Consider the following 19,733-nt stretch of genomic DNA (forward strand, 5'->3'; position numbering starts at 1 on the left):
CGGTACTGGTTCTTCAAGCATGAGAGCTGGAATGGTGAGCACAACTCTCTCTGTTCTTTCAAACCCTATCACCAATTCTTCATGTCGGAAGTGGTTATTTGTGGAATTGATGGGCAATTCCGTTATCTCTATTTGTCTCTGTACAGGCCTTACTGTAGCTGACCTGGTCTTCCCTTGGTAGGTTCACTTCCTGCTTCTTTTTATGCTCCCCCAGTTTTAATTCAGCACTAATGAATAGGTTACTTTGTGCTAGAGTTATTGAGCTACTGTATAGGCCAATGTATACTTGCCGCGTCTACTTGGAGGCAAGGGTCCGCAACTCCGCATCACATAAAGTTCATCACCTTCTCATGCCCACCCTGCAGGCACGTGCATGCCAGATTTTGTGATTGCGCTTACTTAAAGTGCGGACAATTACACTGACTGCACATGTAGCCTACTAGAAAAACAAAATGGACCGCTATATTACTGTATATTATGTGACATTAAACAAAGGACTTGAACTTATAGTGCTGTTCGTTGGCAGGTTAATGATATACAAGCAGAACAGAATACAAACCTGAATAAAAAAGACTACATGATTTGTTGTATCTGAGGTCTTCAGAGTATATCTGTAAAGCACAGAAATAATTGTCACTAAATAGAATTAACTAGGACAATAGACCTCACAAAGGCCTCTTGCCAGGGCACAGCTCCTTCAGTGAATTGGGTTGTGCTTTGTATTGAGTGCAGCCCATGTTGCTGTTGCTCTTGAACAGCGCGTCTACGGACACCAAACTGTAGAATGTGTAGAACTTTGTCTGCTGTACGTGGACCCTCCCGGTTACATGGTCGCGCAAAAAGTAAGAGCAGGCCTTACCAAGTTCTCTGCTCTGCTCGCTGTGTGAGTATCTCATTTCCTCTCTCTTTTCACACTTTCTATCCCCCTTTCACTCTCTCCTCACTTCTCCCTCCCCTGTGTTTCACCCCACCCCACCCCTGAAGGTTTGTGTTTATAATGGGGACGTCGATAGCCCTCTCAGTCAACTCGGTGCTGCACAGAGGCACATCTCGAGCCACTTTACTATGGAAGACCGTGTGGAGGAGTCTGCAGCTCTTCATCATAGGAGTCATCATCATCAACCCTAACTACTGCCAGGGACCCTGTGAGCACAGTCACACATGCACACTTCTATAGCAGTGTATCGATATCAGCCACATTCCCCTGTCTTATACTGCGTGTGCTTGTGTTACAGAGAGCCTACCTGTATAGGCGTGTGTGTGCGTGTGTTTGCTTGTGGCTGGCGGGTAATGGGTATGCATGCTCATTCTCTGCTCTCCTCTGCAGTGTCGTGGGACAACCTACGGATCCCAGGTGTGCTGCAGCGACTGGCCTGGGCATACCTGGTTGTAGCCTGTCTGGATGTGTTGGTGGCCAGGGCTCGCCTCGACAACCTGCCCATGGTCAGTCAACCACTGTTGTTTACTCTAAGCTTTTAACCACTTAACCACAAAAAAAACTAAATTATTCAGAAAATAGTCGATCTACATGCGCACAACCCATGTGTGACATTTAAAACATTTTCAAAAGTGTTAGATTTTGTTTTGTTTTGATGACATGCCCACAATTGGAATGCCGGGGTTGAAGTGGTTAATCTCAAGTGTTCTTCCTTAGCACAGGTATTGTATTGGAATATTGCTATAGCTTCTATGGCTATGAAATGAAATGGTACAGATTCTCTGACATTCTTACTGTAATTGTACTTTGCTTATGATACAGTAGATGCTTTGTTTTATAAGTGTGTGTACTGTTTAGTCCAATCTCGTTATTGCCTCTTTATTTCCCAGGATGCTTGGTGGTACCCTGGCTGTGAGATTCTACTCTACTGGCCTGCCTGGGTGTGTGTGATCGTACTGGAAGGCATCTGGCTTTGCCTTACCTTCCTACTCCCTGTTCCTGGTTGCCCAACGTGAGTCAGACATGAGTGTGTGTGCATGCGCGTGCGTGCACATAAAGTGTTTTGTTTTGTGTGATGAAAGAGGGAAATTGTGCAAGTGACAGTATTTTCATAAGAGATGCATGCAGCACTTAACATCATTCCGGATTAGAAGGCTGCTTTTAAATCATGAAACTTTCACTAACAAATTGTTTGCAACTTGACAGTTACACAAAGAAATTCAAAAATAATCAGTCATGTGCAACACAATAGATTGCTATTATTTGTAGGTTGTTTAGTTTGCTCACTAGATAATATCATCTTGCTGGATGATATTATTTCATCCACTAAGTCCTTTTTTCTTCTAGCACTGGCTACTTTAACTATCAGAGCAGTAACGCTTGTTGATTTGTGAGAGGAAAAAAACAACCTACAGTAAAAAAGGGTGTGGATGAAAGTGTGAAGAGTGAAGACATTAGATTTCCGAATCTATGTCCAATAATGTAATGGATGTTGAAATCAAGCACTGGCTGTTGCATTAAACTATTTTCACAAAGTCGAAATGTGTGCAACTGTTAGCGGTTGAGTTCCTAACAAGCTTCAGGCTAGCTGGAGAGAGATTTACACTACTATGCAACTCAAATGCAACTTGGATTAAACTAAGCTTCAAACAACTAAAGCTGCATGACGTTTTACCATGTAAAGCCAGAGTTTTCCCTTGACTCTCTGATAAGTATGAAAAATATTCAACACCAACTTGTCATGAACCTTTTTGAAAGAGTTTGGCCATGATCCACTGCTGACCCCTGCAGAAGAAACTGACTTGCACGCCCCCTTTCTTTTTGTACAGTGGCTATTTGGGTCCAGGTGGAATTGGGGACATGGGTCTGTACCCTAACTGCACCGGGGGAGCAGCTGGGTACATTGACCGCTGGCTTCTGGGGGTCAACCACATCTACCAGACCCCTTCCTCCCGGGTTAGTGACCAACTTTAGAAAACCACAACACTGTAACCAATTTAGTCTTAATTATAATAGGATGTGATGAGCTGAAGAGTTTTGTTTGTCATTACTCAGTAAAGAGTGATTATAAACATTATTTGGTCACAACCAAAGTCAAGTCTGAGGTGGAAGAATAAACAAGTATTACATATGTCTAGAATAATCCAATTGTATTCACATTTTAATTAAGGTAATTTATGCGAGTCACGTGCCATATGACCCAGAGGGTGTTCTGGGGAGTATCAACTCTATCGTCATGGCTTTCCTCGGATTACAGGTTTGTGTTTTCTCAGTTTCCCCCCCTTTCCCTCTTTTTAATCTTCCTCAAGCAGAGGAGATTATCATTAAGGTCTCTGGATCCATCAGACTGAATTAATTGTGTTGTGGATGTGTGTTTTTGTTTTTGGCCCCTCCAGGCAGGAAAGATTATGTTACACTACAAAGATCTCCATTCAAAAATAATGTCAAGGTTCCTTGTATGGGGTCTCATGCTGGTAAGCAGACTATGTTGCTATATCACATCTGTGCAGCTCATGTGTAAATCCATCTGTTATCTCTATTCCAACATACTGACTCGCTGTGTGAAAGCAAGCCTGTGCCTTTTCTCAAAGGGGTGCACTTGGTTTTTCTGTGAAATGTGTCCAGCTCTTGTTGAGCCACAGCGTTTTTTGTCTTGCACAGGGAATCCTTTCAGCTGTTCTTACCCTATGTTCCAAAGATCAGGGCTTCATTCCTGTCAACAAGAACCTATGGTAAACCCACTTGTATTAGCAGTGACTTGTATTACATGTTTTTCGTACAGGGAGCGATTTATCATACCAATAAATGCACAGCTAGATGTAAAGTTTGTAATATACATTTTTAATGCAATGTATGACTGTTTTTTGGTAGTGAAACTGCTGGTTATTTCTAAATGTACATAAAATATGTTTTGTAGAATTTTGGCCACAAGATTCTTTGGGTTTGAGTTTGTGTCCCAACTCCCAAGTGGCCATTGCAAATGTTTATAATTGTCTACCCCAGTTATGAGTAATGATGTCATACTTGTTTTCTTTGGAGCTGATTATGCCTTCAATTGTGCTCTGCATGTCTGTCTATTTTCCAGGTCTCTGTCTTATGTGACAACACTAGCCTGTTTTGCCTATGTAGCACTGGTGCTGGTATACTACACAGTGGATGTAAAAAAGTGGTGGTCAGGGGCTCCCTTCTACTACCCTGGTGAGCAGCTTGTGATTTCTGTTATGGGGCATGTTTACTGTGTTTTAATGTAGAGTGAGTTAATAATAATAATAATAAAACTTTATTTATATAGCACCTCTCAAAACAGGGTTACAAAGTGCTTCACAAAAAAAAAAAAAAAAAAAAAACAGCAAAATAGGAAATACACAAAACAGTTCCTTAACCTTACCTCTCCATCCTGTGTGCATGGTTCCAGGCATGAACTCTATCCTGGTGTATGTGGGCCACGAAGTGTTTGAGAATTACTTCCCCTTCCGTTGGCGCATGGCCAACAGCCAATCCCACGGCGAGCACCTCACCCAAAATCTCTTCGCTACTTCCTGTTGGGTCTTCATCGCCTTCCTGCTTTACAGGAAGAACATCTTCTGGAAAATTTAGAAGGAGAAATTCTACCCACTGCCAGGGAGGTTCTGACTCAAGGCGAACTGTAGTTATGATTTGTGGTCTGAAGCATTTTGAAAACAGAAAGTGGAATTTGATTTGGCACTGTAGTGTAGATACAGTATACTGTTTATTATAGCTGCTTAGATTCAATAACTGCCAGGAAGACTCAACATAAACCTGAGTGTTCACTTTCTCCAAAGATATGCTAGACTGGAACCAGCTGATTCCTGGAAATGGTTGAACGCGACTCAGGAAGAACTGGTCGATTTGAACACTGAGCAGCAGTACGATTGACATTAATAATTTGCTGTTTGTTATATAAAAGTTATGTCTACTTCTTGTCATTCCACCGCCAAAAAGTGTGTGTGCGTGCGTGCGTGCGTGTGTGTGCGTGTGTGCGTGCTGTCTAATAAAGACCTTCCCTTTGTTGAGGAAAGTGATTGAATTCCTGCTTCTGTTTTTTTTTTATACTTACCATGTGCCATGGTAGTACATAAACAATTTGTGTTGAGCGCCAAGACTTTATATTATAATTGAAGATTATTAAAAATTCAATTCATTTGGGTTTTCCATTGCCCCTGTACCAATGTCTTATATGATTTGAAAATGACTGTAAAACGTGCTCTATGTTGTACGCATATGTAAATGACTTTTGTATCAAAATTCTATTACTGTGTTTGAAAGTGTATTTCTCATTTAATACTGCCTTGACAGTTGTGTTTCACTTCAATATTTTATACATTTGAATTTGGGCATCAAAGGATAATTTGAATAAAACTGACTTAAAGTATGAAACACACAGTGTTCTTGTTTTTGCAATGATGGAGGTTCTTTAGTGAAAGTGTTATTTATTCAGTCACCAAAAGTCTCATGAAAACGATAGATCTGCTTTCCAGTGGTGTAAAGTAACTAAGTATATTTACTCAAGTACTGCACTTAGTATTGAAAACTAAAACTTTAGTTACTAGTTAGTTACTTTGTAGATTTTGATTATTACTACAAAACATAAATGTACCACTTCAGCCTTATTTAAACTTTGGCTATTTGAAAATAGCAGATCTACAAGCTTACAACGTGGCGCTGTGAGCTTGTTATTTTCTATTTTCAAAAGATTAAAAAAATGTTCTAGACAGGCTACAACTTGTGAAACAGGACGTTCGGCTTAATGAATACTTTTACTTTTGGTACTTTAAGTATATTTTGATGCCAATACTTTTGTACTTTTATCCAAGTAAACTTTGATTACCGGACCTTTACTTTTAGTGTTTGAGTATTGATACTTTTACCTAAGTAAAAAAATATGAGTACTTTTGCCACCGCTGCTGCTTTCCCAGAGGGAGAGTGTGTAAGCCATCTAGTTATTTGTTTTTTATGTCTTATCTCAACAACAGTATCATGACCTCAGTTAATACTTCTCAGTGTCCTCTGCTTGTGCTTTCTAACCGTCAGTGTAGAGAGAGGTGTAGTTGGTTTATTGCTCAATAAGGCGTGGGAATCCAGTTACAGTGTGAGGCACCTTGTGAAAAAACAAAAGGTTATGAGGGTATCACCGCGTCTCGCGACAGGTTAGCTCGGTCTCTATTCTTGTCTATTGTGAGAGTTTTTCTGCTCTCGCGCGACATCAGAACTTTCCCACGCCTGTTGTTGTGGCGTCTGCCCTATAGCCCGTCACCCCTCCTCCCTCTCTTCTCACCCCGTCACCCCGTCACACCCCCCACCCCCACGCAGCGTTGCCATGTCTGCTTGTTATAAGCGACTTTGGGCTTGTTTTTCTGTAAAGTTGCTTGTAAATATTGGTTAGTTGCGGTTTGCGTTTTTTTGGGCTTGTTTTTAAAGTCTAGTTACTTTGGCTTTGTTTTTCTGTAAAGTTGCTTGTAAATATTGGTATTTGCGGTTTATTGGGTCTTGTTTTAAAATTCCAGTCACTTGGGCTGACTTCCAATCGTTTTTTTTTTATTGTTTAAACCAGTTCTCAAACATTTGCATCTCAACGACGCCCAAATGAATGTATTCTGAAAAAAATGTTTCAAATATATATTCCATATCTACAAGCTGAGTAGATCGGCTATTATCAAATAGCCAATGCATAAATTTAAAGTGCTCATTCCTCCTTCTAACACTAGGGACCAGGCTCGAGACTCACCCGAGCTAATGTAGATTGTCGCTTCTTTTGGGTTTGTTTTCATAGACCTGGCTGCTTATTTCTCTCGCAAAATCTGGCAACAGTGTCTGTCTCTCTCTCTCACTCTATCCCCCCTCTCTCCCCCCCTTCTCTCTCTCTCTCTCTCTCTCTCTCTCTCTCTTCCAGTCTGGTTCAGTGTGTTGTCCTGTAGTCTGTGTGGTAAGGGGCTGAGGGCTGGGGACGGGGGAGGGAGGGATCTCGCGATTGTTGGGACTTTTTTTTTTGGGAGAGTTTATTGGAAGATGGCGCCCGTTGTGACGGGGTAAGTGTTGAAATTCGGAGCAAAACGAAGTCATAAACTCTTTGAAAAAAGTTTAAATGTATCGTTTGAGTAATGTTTGCCATTCTATCGCGTTGAAGCGGAGTGTTTTAGGAGTGTTTTATCGTCCCACGCGACCCTCACCACACTTTACTTTGTGTCTAAATGTTGGGCCAGGTCTCCACAGCCAGTGTTGCCATGTCGGGTTATTATAAGTGGCTTTGGGCTTCTTTTTCTGTAAAGTTGCTTGTACAAATTTGTAGTTGCGGGTTGCGTTTTTTTGGGCTTGTTTCTAACATGTACATGCTTATTTAGGCTTGCTTTCACACGTTTTAATTATTATTAAACCATTGGTTCTCAAATGTTTTCATGAACGTGTTTTGTGCGTAAATTGTGCCACAGGGAGCATTTGTGCTGTTAGAATGTGAAAACATAATAATATATATATTACAAATATTCCACATTTTATTGCAGGAGTTTTCGAAAATAGCAGATGTACAAGCTCACAACGCATTGTGACGCGTTGTGTGCTTGTAGATCGTCTATTTTCAAAAAGCCGATGCATATACGGCAGGTTTAAAGTGCTCATGTGGCCTAAGTTGCTTCTTTGGGCTTGTTTTCCTAGAATTGGTTGCTTATTTCTCTCTCAAAACCTGGCAACACTATCCACAACTCGCCACCCTTCTTCTTGGTATCATCACGTCTTATAAATGTATCTGCTGGATTCCTATGCAAGGGAAAAACATCATTTATAACATTATGCGTGTGACTTCTTCGTCCGATGTCTTTAAATCACATTCGATTTACACCCCGCTTTGAATAAGTTTATGTAACGGTAAAAGTAACGCTAAAGTAGCGCTTCTCTGGTTTAGTAACGTTAAAGTAATGCTGAAGTAGCGCTTAACTCTGGTGCATTGGAGTACATGAGTTTATTGTTTATTTTTATGCATGTCTTTTGTAGCTTAGCAACAAAGTCACGTAGACCATTGGTTCTCAAAGTGGGGTCCTTGACGGAGTTCCAGGGGGTCCCCAGCTAAATGATGGATAGATATAGCACCCAAATGGACCCTTATGGGTCTGTAACTCTGAGAGTGTACAAATGGAACCAAACGGACCCTTTAGGGCTCTTGGAAATTAAATTAACATTGATTTTGCAATATAAATTGGGGTCCCAGAGATAGAAATGCCATGAAATGTCAAACTGGGGGTCCTTCAAAAATTAAAAAATCATTGCTAGAGCCGTAAAAATCTTCTCTTATGGGGGTCCCTGGCAGATCTTTTCAAATGGGGGTCCGCAGACTAATAAGTGTTAAGTTGGGTCCTTGACATGAAAAAGTGCTTATGAGTTTGGCAATATGACCGCCTACTGAAACTATGTCTACCGTACGAACTGCAAAGTAACATTCTATTTGTATAATAGGAAGTTTGGTGAGCGACCTCAACCACAACGTTTGACAAGGTAAGAATCAACTTACTGTTATAATAGTCCCTCAAAAACTCATTTCAAATTACCAATTCAAAAAGAGGTGTGTGTGTGTGTGTGTGTGTGTGTGTGTGCAGCTCTCATCCAAGTGTAATTGTGTGTGTGTTTTCCCACAGGGAGGCTATGAGGAATTACTTGAAGGATAAAGATGATCAAACGGTGCTCATACTACATGCAAAAGTCGCCCAGAAGTCTTATGGCAACGAGAAAAGGTTGGTGTGTGTGTGTGAGCATGAGAGAGGTGTTTGTTGTGGAAGAAGATACTTCAACTTCTTGAAACTTCAGGTTTATTGTCTCATCACAAGTTTAAGGTGTAAAAGAGAGGGGGAAATTATTTTGCAGTTACAAAGTAAGAATAGCTGGAAAAGGTCCGATAACAGGACAACAATATCATGTACATTTATTCAAATGTGTGTAAAATAATGCATGCTAGGAGCAAGGAGTGCATTCATAGACACATACGTATTACGTAACGTGATGATAGTGCCTGTGTGACATTCTGTGTTAACTTGCCAGACATGGTGACATGGCCCAGTCTGGTTCAAAACTGATGGTTGACAGGTGGAAACTGTTCCATGGTCTGGTATTGATGTCCTCATGATGTACAGCAGTGGTTCCCAAACATTTTCACTCGAGACCCGAAATAGAAATTTGATGTCTCCCCGTGACCCATACTAGTGAAAATAGCCGATGATCTACAAGCTCACGCGTGCGTTGTGATCGGCTATTTTAACTACTTCTTAAATTATTTATTTCTTAAATGTATGGAATTTATTTAATTCTTTGGAAAATGTATGAAATTCTTTTGAAAAATGTTTGACTTAAAAAAAAACAATCTTTTATTTTGATTTAGTATTAATATATACAGTATATATATGTATTTATTTTTGTGGCAAAAAAGGGGATATTTACTTGCGAGTCGCGACCCAAAAAATTGGCCTTGACCTATGGTTTTGGAAACACTGATGTACAGTATGCGTATTTACCTGCTTACCGTAAATCTCTCTGGATTAAGAGCGTCTGCTAAATGCCTAAATTGTAAATTGACGGCCCTCTGCTTTCTCAATGTGCCAGGTTCTTCTGCCCTCCTCCTTGTGTCTATCTGATGGGCACTGGCTGGCAGAAGAAGTTGGAGAGTATGGAGAGAGAGGGCTGCTCCGAACAGGAGGCCCAACCCTGTGCCTTCATTGGCATAGGCAACAGTGAGCAGGAGATGCAACAACTCAACCTGGAGGGGAAGGTGGGTACACAATTCATAGCAGTGCTGTATGGAGTTTGTTGTTTTATTTGCAATCCTCTCATTTGTTGTGGTACATAAACTACACACGTACATGCTGACCACAGTTTACTCTTGTTTACTACATAAAAGGGACTTAAACATCAGAGGTGTCAAATTAATATGAGGTTGTGGGCTAGATTGGTCAAATTGTGACTTAGTGCGGGCCAGATTGCTTTTTGTTGCTGCATGCAAGCCACGCATGCTTGCTCCCAAAATGCGTTCATGTCACATGATGAGTATCATTCTTAGCCTATTGATTTCAGGTCTAGGACTGAACAGGAATCTGTATACTGTTTTATTCGCATTCCATACCTTGTCAGATGCGTACAGGAGCTTTCTGCCTGCCCTGCAGCGTATAGAGTTATATGATGGAGCGAATGTCAATATGGTGCTGTTAATATGGTTATAGTCGGAAGCCCTGGGTGTCTAAACGTTCTGAAGTTCATTTGAAGTTTGGCACTCGGTACCATTATTGATTTTGCAGGAAGAATGGAACAATTCTAAGTAGAAGCCATATCAGCATAATACGTTCCCAGTCCCACACATACATCTTTTGGTCTCATATGTAGCAGTTCATCACTGTATCCAACTTTGAAACTTGGGTGACAGTTTGGTATAAAGTATACCATACATTTTGCAGGATTTCCTCAGTCAAGGGGGCAGCCTTTAAAGTGCTAGGAAAACAATGTATGTGTTTCCCAACATGCGTACAGCAGATTCACCAGTAAGTGGTGGTACATAATAATAAGGAGGCTAATAAGGGTACTCAGGTGACCAAAAATGTGCAGAACTGGTACTCTGTACTGATGAGTACTGGCCCAGTTGAATCACTATCTGTAACAACAATGTCATTCACAAATAGTCCAATTGCCAGCCCTGTAAAATAATATTTTCTGACTAATTTCGAGCATCTAGTTGCTGATGGTTGAGTCTTTTGGCTGTGATAAAATTAACCTTTATGACTAATACATTGGCGTCCATTTTCAGGCATTTTCTACAAAATGCCTCAGTACCAGCTCCACAAACTCCTGTGTGACTGACAGTCGGACACATATAAATATACATGAGTTAGAGGGACAGAGCAGCTGCCACACACACATTAAATTATAAGTGGGCTTATATATATACTATTTTAATTAATCAATTTTGTAACACTTCATATGAAGCCCATGTCTATAATACATTATGTTCATACATAGAATGGCTTATAATATGCCTATAACACTATATAAATGTAATTATAAGCACTCAAAATATTCAAAATGCTTTATAATCATTACACACATATTATGGCTTATAAAGTCGACTGTCTGTGAGTGACCCACAATTATGAAGTATTATGATACACTCGCAATCAGTGTTTTAAAATACACATGGTTTTAATACATTATAATCACTGTTACAATGCATTATAGAGTGATTATAAGTGCTGTACGTGATCCTAGGGTGCTTTAAGTAAAGTAATGACATTCCTGGAGGTGTAGGCAGACACTTCATGTGTTGTTCTTGCATAGATTTAATGCTGTTTATTCCACTTTACTTAATGCACCCAATAACCACTTATGGTGACTTATAGTCACATTATAAAGCGTGTTAAACTGCGATTAGAATGCATTATAAAATTATAATGTATTACAACCATGAGAATTCTAATACCCTATGATCCTTGCCAAGTCTGTAAGTGACCAGCAATTATGAAGAATTATGATACTTGACTTTGTCATTATAATAGGCTCATAATGTGTTATGTTTATTTTTATAAGGCATTATGAATACTTCTGAGTGCTTATAACTGCATAATGGTTAATCGGACTAATCGATTTATCCGATTCTAAAAACATCTGTTAGAACTTTTTCGCATCGATTAGTTAAGGCAATTCGGTTAATTTCCCAGGCCTAATGCAAAGCCCCTAACCCTTATCTCTCCCTATCAGCACTTCTGCACAGCTAAGACGCTCTATATCAGCGACTCGGACAAAAGGAAACACTTCATGCTGACGGTGAAGATGTTCTATGGGAACAGCTCCGACATAGGCGTCTTCCTCAGCAAGAGGATCAAGGTCATCTCCAAGCCCTCCAAGAAGAAGCAATCCCTCAAGAATGCAGACTGTGAGGGTGAAAGCACAGGCGTGCATGTACACAAACGCACACATACACACACACACACACACACACACAAAGAAACAGTCTCTTACAGCATGTATGGTACAGAGTAGAGCTCGCCATACAATTAGTTTTATCAGGTAAATAGAAAATTGTGTCGGGTAAATTGTGAAACACCACAAAAAAAAAAGGTTTGTAGATCTTTATCTCCCCAGCTTTAAAAGATTGATGAAATAGTTCACATTTTTGTCTCCGCCAGGCCGTACGTCCAAAGGCATTTAGCATTTCCGTCAGAGCACACTTTTTCCTACTACTCCACATACATTTTTCATATTCCATTCTCAATTGGCTAGGACTGACTTCTCCCTGTGTCCTCGTCCCTCCTCTCTCCAGTGTGTATAGCATCAGGGACCAAGGTGGCCTTATTCAACCGTCTGCGCTCCCAGACGGTCAGCACCAGGTATCTCCACGTGGAGGGGGGGAACTTCCATGCCAGCTCCCAGCAATGGGGGGCTTTCTTCATCCACCTATGTGAGCCCCACTTCCACCTATTCTTTTTAAGCATTTCTACAGAACTTGTTTTTGTTATTTATGAATTATTATGACCTTTTTCGACCTCTCCACCCTCGTTTTGATTCTCTCCATTTTCTTTTCTTCCCTTTTCATTGTTGTGTAAAGATTGCCTTTCTTGCTGTAATTGACGGGTAGGTCAGGGTATAGAAGTAACATGTTTTGTGTGCACTCTGCCTGTGTTTTTAGTGGAGGATGATGAGTCTGAGGGAGAGGAGTTTGCTGTGAGAGATGGCTACATTCACTATGGCCAGACAGTCAAATTGGTCTGCTCTGTTACCGGCATGGCTCTGCCTAGACTGGTAAGTGTGCGTGCTGCGTGCGTGAGTGCGTGCACGTACTTGTATTACTGTACTTGTGAGCGCCAAATGTTCCCAAAAATATAGTAGAATTTGAGAAATAGACAAGTTTCCTGGTCCTCAAATGATTCATTTTGTTTTAATTATGGTTAAGAAATAGTTAGTCTTACCAGGAAAAGATTCTGTTTTTCATTAAGATAACAGATAAGCCATTTAGAGGTTAGGTTTAGAGGTTGGGGTTGGAGTTATGTCTGATTTATAAGTAGTTGAGGCATGTTGTGACACAAGCGTGCAACTAAGCACCAGTCAGTAGGGTTAGTGTCAAAGACGTCAACTCTTTTTTGGTAAAAAAGTCATGTCCTCACAAGTATAATAATCGTGTGTGTGAGAGAGAGTGTAAATGATACCACATGAATTGTTTTCAAGTCAACCTAAGCATTCATGCGTTGTGCACATCTGTACAGGTCATTCGTAAAGTGGACAAACAGACAGCATTAATGGATGCAGATGACCCAGTGTCACAGCTCCACAAGTGTGCCTTCTACCTTAAAGATACAGACCGAATGTATCTCTGTCTGTCTCAGGAGAGGATCATCCAGTTCCAGGTATGCACGCCCGAACACAGGCACACATTAAATTTGGTTTTAAAGGCCCAGTGGTCCGGCATGATAACCCATTGACTATAACTCGCTTGACCTTACTGCCAAGTGCCAACCATTTTACAAAGCATATCGTACCATTCATTTCAGCAGTGTATGAAAATCTACTTGAGACATGAAACTTACTTGAGATAGGTAATCGTTGTGTTAAATGCATTTTAAAGCACAGATTGATTTGAAAAGTCTAGCCATATATAGTCTTTGGAGAACATTGACTTCTGAACAAAAATCAAACATCCATTACTTCTTACCTGCATAATAATAACAATTATTATTCAGGTACGTTCTGTAACGTTTTAAAGACTATGGAGAAAATGTAAACAAGTGCAAAATTATAACAATAATAATGAACAGGCTTATGTTTAATAAATGGTCAAAGCTGTGAATAGACGTGTGTTTGGTCCTTCCTTTGCACTCGAATCTGGACCCTATGATGTAAAATCTGTAGAACCTCTAGTTCAATGTTGGACTAGTGTACCTTTTTTAGAAGGTAATGATGATGGACTTTGTTCTCGACCCTCCTGCAGGCCACACCCTGCCCCAAAGAGGCTAATAAGGAGATGATCAATGACGGGGCATCCTGGACCATCATCAGCACCGACAAGGCAGAATACACCTTCTATGAGGGCATGGGCCCGGTCCCCACACCTGTCACACCTGTCCCTGTAGTGGAGAGCCTACAGGTAATGGCACTGTCCAATCTGCATTTACATCTACATACATTTGTCATGCTATCACTCTCAACCACCTGAACCCTAGAGTCCCTATTCTGAGGCGAACATTCTGAGAAAATAGCCAACGTGTCACGTTTTGAGCTTGTAGATATATTATTACCATATTATTGATCTACTTACATCAGAACAATGGGAAGCACAACTAATCATGTACTAACAGTTCCTTGCTGTTCTAACCACATCCTCTGTGACTGAGGCTCATTTGTGAGAGTGGATGCGCAACACAGTACATAGACAAATAGAAATGTGTTCTTCCATCTCTCATTCTCTGTCTAGTTAAATGGGGGAGGCGATGTTGCCATGCTGGAGCTGACAGGACAGAACTTCACCCCTAGCCTCCGAGTCTGGTTTGGAGATGTAGAGGCTGACACCATGTACAGGCAGGTTATTATTTGTCTGTCTGTGTCCGTCTGTCAGCCCATATGTTTTTCTTTCTTTTGTTGTAGAGCCTGACTCATACATTGGTTTGGCCAATCTATCTGCCATTATGTGACTTTACTGACAACATCGGTATTGACAGTTTATCCAGCAATGCGTCATGATTTTTAACCTTTGAAAACGTTTCAATAAGGCAGATCTACAAGCTCACAATAGATTGAGATGAGACACGCCGTGAGCTTGTAGATCAGCTATTTCTGAAAATGTTTTACAGTGGTTAAATAAAGTCAAGTTATTTTCAGTTATTTTCATTTTTGTAGTAATATACAGTTTACATTTAAAGTCATATTGTGTAACTTTCATTTCTTCTTTTTGGCAACGCCTCTGGCGACGTTCCGGTCATTACAGTGCTTGTCTCTGTACGGAACCTACTACTCATACATTAATGCTGCAGGGTTCAAGCGCGAGTCGTCAGAAACTGTATTTATTGACTGTAAAATGCATGAATAAATACATTTCCGGTGCCCACGTCATTTTGGCGCTAGAGTTGGGGGCCAACACTCACAAACAGAAAGGTTTAATAATGTTTAGAGAAGTTGTCAAAAAACACATTTATTTGGAAAGGTTAATGTGAAAAACATACCAGTGTAAGATTATATCAAAAATGTATTTTGTTTAATTGGAAAAGTTACACTGTATGACTATATTCTATCAAAAATGTTCATTAAATTAAATTAAATTAAATGTTCTCAAATAGAAAGGAAATCTTAAGTTTTTCAAATTTATGAAAAGAATGTAGCACTTCTTGACAAAATAGTCACATCATCAGTATTAGGTGGTCTAGGACTCTCCAAAATCGGGATTGTTATTGGACTCACATCGGGTTGGGCTTTAGATATGTTGTTGTGTGTTTGTGTTACTCACACCATCTCTCATGCATGTCACCCAGGTGTGGAGAGAGTGTGCTCTGTGTGGTGCCTGACATCTCGGCCTTCAGGGAGGGCTGGCGCTGGGTGAGACAGCCGGTCCAGGTCCCCGTCACGCTGGTCCGCAACGACGGCATCATCTACGCCACCCAGCTCACCTTCACCTACACCCCCGAGCCGGGCCCCCGGCCCCACTGCAGTGCCGCGGGGGCCATCCTCCGATCGCACAGCACCTCCTCATCATCACCGGCATCCTCATCCTCTCCGTCATCGTCATCGTCACTGGGCGGTCTCGGGGACAGCCAGGGGGCCTACACGACCAGCGACTCCGCCAGCAGTATGTCGTCGGGGGCGTCGGCCATGTCCGTGCTCTCATAGTGATGCGTGTTTGCGCCTGCGTTTGTGTAATTAATGAATGGATGAGTGAGCGAGCGAGCGAGAGAGACGACGTGTGCGTGTACTTCCCAAAGAGGCTCATGGACCTGTGAAGGACGGCACACAGAGTCAGTGACTCTTCATCGGGAGGGCAAGTGTGTTTTTAACAGGAGTGAGAAAAGAGAGTTGGAGTTCAAAGACAGATGTATTGTCTCCACTCTAGCTCCCTCGTGTGGATGATTGTGGATACGACAACAGCCTCAGTCAGACAATTTGACGCCCACAGTTGGTGCATCCTTCTACTCTTGCACCTGACATTCACCGTAGCCTCTCTTGTGAAAGACACTTTTTATATATATTTTTTCTGGGTTTGGAAGATCATTTCACCATGCTTACTTTCTATCGGGACTGTGCTTTCACAGCAGAACAGCTTGATGAATTATCGTTGTTGTGCAAGGCGAACCTTGTAGGGGGGATACATTCTAATAGTAACATAGTTTCTATGGACCAAGGAATATTATTATTATATTATTTTATTCGTATGGTATTTTATAAGCTTTAGCTAAGGTACATTTTCACATTTTTATTTTGTATCATAACGCATAGTAAGTTCACTTTTGTTACCAAATAGATTGATTTGTAACTTTTTTTGAGAGTTTTGGTCTTGTGGGGTGTGAAAGGTAGACATAAAGCCTGCGTTATATCCATAGTTGTGCGCGGGTGTCATTGATTGAAAATATCCGATCTACAAGCTTGCAACGCGTTGTGAGCTTGAAGATCTGCTATTTTCCGTGTCGCGCAACTAAGTATAAATACGGCTTAAGAGTAGCTGTCTCCGTATTGTGAGGTCTCGTTCACTTATATGCCTCTTTCTTTCATTTGCTCTGATGTGTTGGACAGGATAGCTAAATGCAGACCCTGTCTAAACACACCATTTCAACTCACTAGTTCCAGAGCAGTACAAACAAAGGGCTAGTTCCAGAGTAGTACAAACACAAGGCTATATAGACGGAAGGACACCCATTAAACTGTCGAGACAGGCCTGCACCTACCGTTGACTTGCCGCATTGCTGCCTTTGATCTTCCTGGCCTCAACTGACCTTTACTAGACCTTTTATACGAAAAAGATGTGTGTAGTGTACATGTGTATGATGATGTTTAATACACCATCAATGTATTTCAGGAGACCAAGGCCTGTGATCTAATCAGTTTGCAGTTTTTTGTACCAGAGCACTCAATCAAATTTAAGCCTGGCCCCTCTCCAATCACCTGCACAGAAACGGATGGTTGTAACATGAAGACAGTGCTTCTTGCTTCAGCGGTTTCAGCAGAATATCAGTGGGTGGGGGAAAAAAAACTTTATTTGCAGAGAGAGAGAAAAGAATAAAGAAAGGGTGTAGCGTCTCGCCTCGGCCCGTTCCACCTTTTCTCACCCATCCTGTTCCTGTGCACGCATCAACAGTTCAGAGGAGCTTACGCTTAGCATTTGAGTTGGTGTCGAGCGTTTGAAGAAGAGCTTTAACACCATCTCTGCCTTGTAGCCTGCTGTGCTCCAGCCCCCACCACCCCCCCCACCCCCCATGGCTCTTTTATTTAACAAGGTGTTGTTGGCCTGACCGCCGAAACACTAAAAATGGCTTCAGTCGTGCTGTTAAGGTGACCTTCGTCCCTCGTGGGTCTTCTTGACTCAGCATGATCCAGTAAGTGCCCTATGCAGAATTTGATACCTCCACATTATGTTCTCTCAAGTCTACACACTCAAATCCTGAGTGTTCAACTTGACAGTGTAAAAAATGGACCTGTAAGGTGGGGGTGTCAGAAATACTACCGTGTGTCATTTAAATTGTGTTGCCTTAAAAACCACTACTTAAAGTGAGAGAGTTCATCCTGCTCTTGTTTCTCACGGTGTAGCTACATATTTACACTAAAGTCATGAATGTCTTAGTGTGGCTTGCTTACTGCCAATTGGTATTTTAAATGTCAATGAGGGAATCAGTTTGTTTTTTAGGACATGCCTAAAATGCTACAAAGTACTATTACTCAGCTATGTATTTACATCATGGGCTCTACTCTGTAAAATCATTGGTGTTAACTTAACTCGGGTCCATTTGGTTACATCTGTAGACTCTTGAGTTAAATTAACATCAGTTTTACTGTGATAACCTCAAATGGGTTCATTATACCTTTTGTATCACTGGTGCTGTAATACAATGAAAAGGGATAGTTACTGTGTTGCTGTAGAAATAGGTTACTGCAACATTTAGAACGTGTGTCTTTGTTTTTTTTCTGGATTCACATTTGGACTAACCATAATAAGCTGAAAATCTAGAGCTGGCTTGAGAGCTGTGGTTAAGGAGGAACATATCCGCTCACGTTGGTATCATCGGTCATGTGCTTTATCCCCTAGAGCTCTGTTACATTGACCACTATAATGTTATGTAATGCTAGCCCTTTGCATGCATTCTCATCTTTTCTTATCACTTTCTTGTCCTCATTTATGTCCTGCTACAGGGTTAATGCAGTTGTCACGTGTGATTACCTAGCATTGGTTTTACAGAACTATCACAAAGGGTTGAAGGACACACTTCTCATTCTTCAAATAAGATTCTTGCCTGGGCCCAAAGCCCTTCAGATGTACCTGGGATGTGCATGTTTTTGAGTTACTGGCACTCCTGTGTAAATCTCAGTCCATTTCTAAAATCTTGAGATGGTTTTATTGCGGCTCCTGAATAACAACTGGTGTGATTGACTCAGCTCAAAGTAACTGGATCCTTCACTATTTCAGTCTCCTTAATTGCTATGGTCTCAGCAGCTCAGATTTTTGTTTTTAAATTCTCTGATTTTGAAACGCCAGTGTTCTCCACCAGAACCAGGGTTATAATAAGTCAGCTTCATTTTAACATGCCAAAAAAGTTAATGTTTTCATCCAGGCAGCTTTACCTGCATTAATCATGTCTCCTCTTTAAGTCTGATGTATACTTCCCCGTACGACACAGCAACACGCTATGAGCTTGTACAACTTCTATTTTTGGATGTGTGACCAATGACCATCATACAACAAAGGGCTTATAAATCTCTCTCCTTTCTGTCTTCTGTCTCCCTCATCCTGCCATCTCCCATCTTCTCAAGTCCCTCTACAAGTGAATCAGTCTGCCCGGTGTTCTTCAATGAAATGTCATGAATTAAAAAAGAAAGCTGAAGTTGGCATATCGATGTGTTTTTTTTGGCGTTTCTTTTGTGTTGGTATTCTGACAGGTTTTGACTTCAAAGTATCGGCAGTTGTTTTGCTTTTCAAGAAAGCCCAGTCTGTTTTTATTTCAGTCCTCTGGTCTGCGCCCCCCACAGCCAAGCTCTGCCCCCACTGAGGTCTTGATGGACATTTGTCATTTGCACATGCTCTGCAGGGTAGGGGGTCAACACTGCCCCCACTTTTATATTTAGACTTGCAAGAGAGAAAGCTGATACTGTGTAAGCCTACTGTTCCCATGACTCGGTGTCTGTGCGCGTGTTGCTTGTCCTCTGAGGTTAAACCTAATAGTTCACTAAATGTAATCTCAAAGATAGCCCTGGAGATGGTGCATGCACACACGTTTATGTGTGTGAGGAATGCAGCAATATAAAACGTGTCTCTGTAGGCAAGCCAGATATATACTGTAGCCTGGCAGCAGCAGCTGACCAAACATTTTAAATCCATCCAAATCCGAAATATGTAGATACTTAAAAACTTTGCTCTGATTGTGTGTGTGTGTGTGTGTGTGTGTGTGTGTGTGTGTGTGAGTGAGAGAGAGAGAGAGAGAGAGAGAGAGAGAGATAGAGAGGGGGGGGAGGGGGAGGGAGTGGAGTGGGGGGGCATGTGTGTGTTGCGGCTCCCGGAAAAGCATGGACGTCACTGGCCGGCCTTTTACCATAGCTACACAACAGGGTTGCCATGTCCGCTTATTATAAG

General features: G+C 41.3%; 2 protein-coding genes across 3 annotated transcripts in view; both read left to right on the forward strand.

Annotated features, from left to right (window-relative positions):
• The window catches only part of hgsnat (heparan-alpha-glucosaminide N-acetyltransferase), a 9,847-nt gene extending 4,531 nt beyond the window's left edge, over positions 1-5,316 (forward strand). Inside the window, exons 8-18 of the mRNA XM_084076392.1 lie at positions 1-34; positions 147-177; positions 985-1,145; positions 1,328-1,443; positions 1,828-1,949; positions 2,767-2,893; positions 3,108-3,194; positions 3,334-3,411; positions 3,599-3,669; positions 4,023-4,135; positions 4,353-5,316. The exon at positions 1-34 is cut by the window's left edge and continues 43 nt beyond it. Of these exons, the coding sequence (XP_083932518.1) occupies positions 1-34; positions 147-177; positions 985-1,145; positions 1,328-1,443; positions 1,828-1,949; positions 2,767-2,893; positions 3,108-3,194; positions 3,334-3,411; positions 3,599-3,669; positions 4,023-4,135; positions 4,353-4,534 (1,122 nt within the window). The 3' untranslated portion in view covers positions 4,535-5,316. The remainder of the gene's footprint in view (positions 35-146; positions 178-984; positions 1,146-1,327; positions 1,444-1,827; positions 1,950-2,766; positions 2,894-3,107; positions 3,195-3,333; positions 3,412-3,598; positions 3,670-4,022; positions 4,136-4,352) is intronic.
• A 1,586-nt stretch (positions 5,317-6,902) lies between these two features.
• Positions 6,903-18,996, forward strand: LOC311058517 (recombining binding protein suppressor of hairless-like). 2 transcript variants are annotated; one of them, XM_084075978.1, is made up of 11 exons: positions 6,903-6,984; positions 8,402-8,440; positions 8,581-8,676; positions 9,539-9,704; positions 11,678-11,858; positions 12,240-12,377; positions 12,606-12,718; positions 13,180-13,320; positions 13,902-14,057; positions 14,385-14,488; positions 15,436-18,996. In XM_084075978.1, exons 1-11 carry the CDS (start codon positions 6,965-6,967, stop codon positions 15,788-15,790), a joined length of 1,509 nt encoding a protein of 502 aa, XP_083932104.1. In that variant the 5' UTR covers positions 6,903-6,964; the 3' UTR covers positions 15,791-18,996. The 2 variants fall into 2 exon arrangements, with proteins under 2 accessions (XP_083932104.1, XP_083932105.1); XM_084075979.1 differs by having other exon boundaries at positions 11,678-11,852.
• The last annotated feature ends 737 nt before the right edge of the window (positions 18,997-19,733 follow it).

The sequence above is a fragment of the Gymnoscopelus microlampas genome (assembly GCF_963454915.1).
Source record: "Gymnoscopelus microlampas genome assembly, chromosome: 2".
NCBI lineage: Eukaryota > Metazoa > Chordata > Actinopteri > Myctophiformes > Myctophidae > Gymnoscopelus > Gymnoscopelus microlampas.

Coding starts and splice junctions, on each gene's coding strand:
- LOC311058517 (XM_084075978.1), top strand. CDS start 6,965: ATGGCGCCCGTTGTGACGGG. Junction 12,378..12,605: donor GGCTTTCTTCATCCACCTAT/GTGAGCCCCACT, acceptor CTGTGTTTTTAG/TGGAGGATGATGAGTCTGAG. Junction 14,058..14,384: donor CTGTAGTGGAGAGCCTACAG/GTAATGGCACTG, acceptor TTCTCTGTCTAG/TTAAATGGGGGAGGCGATGT.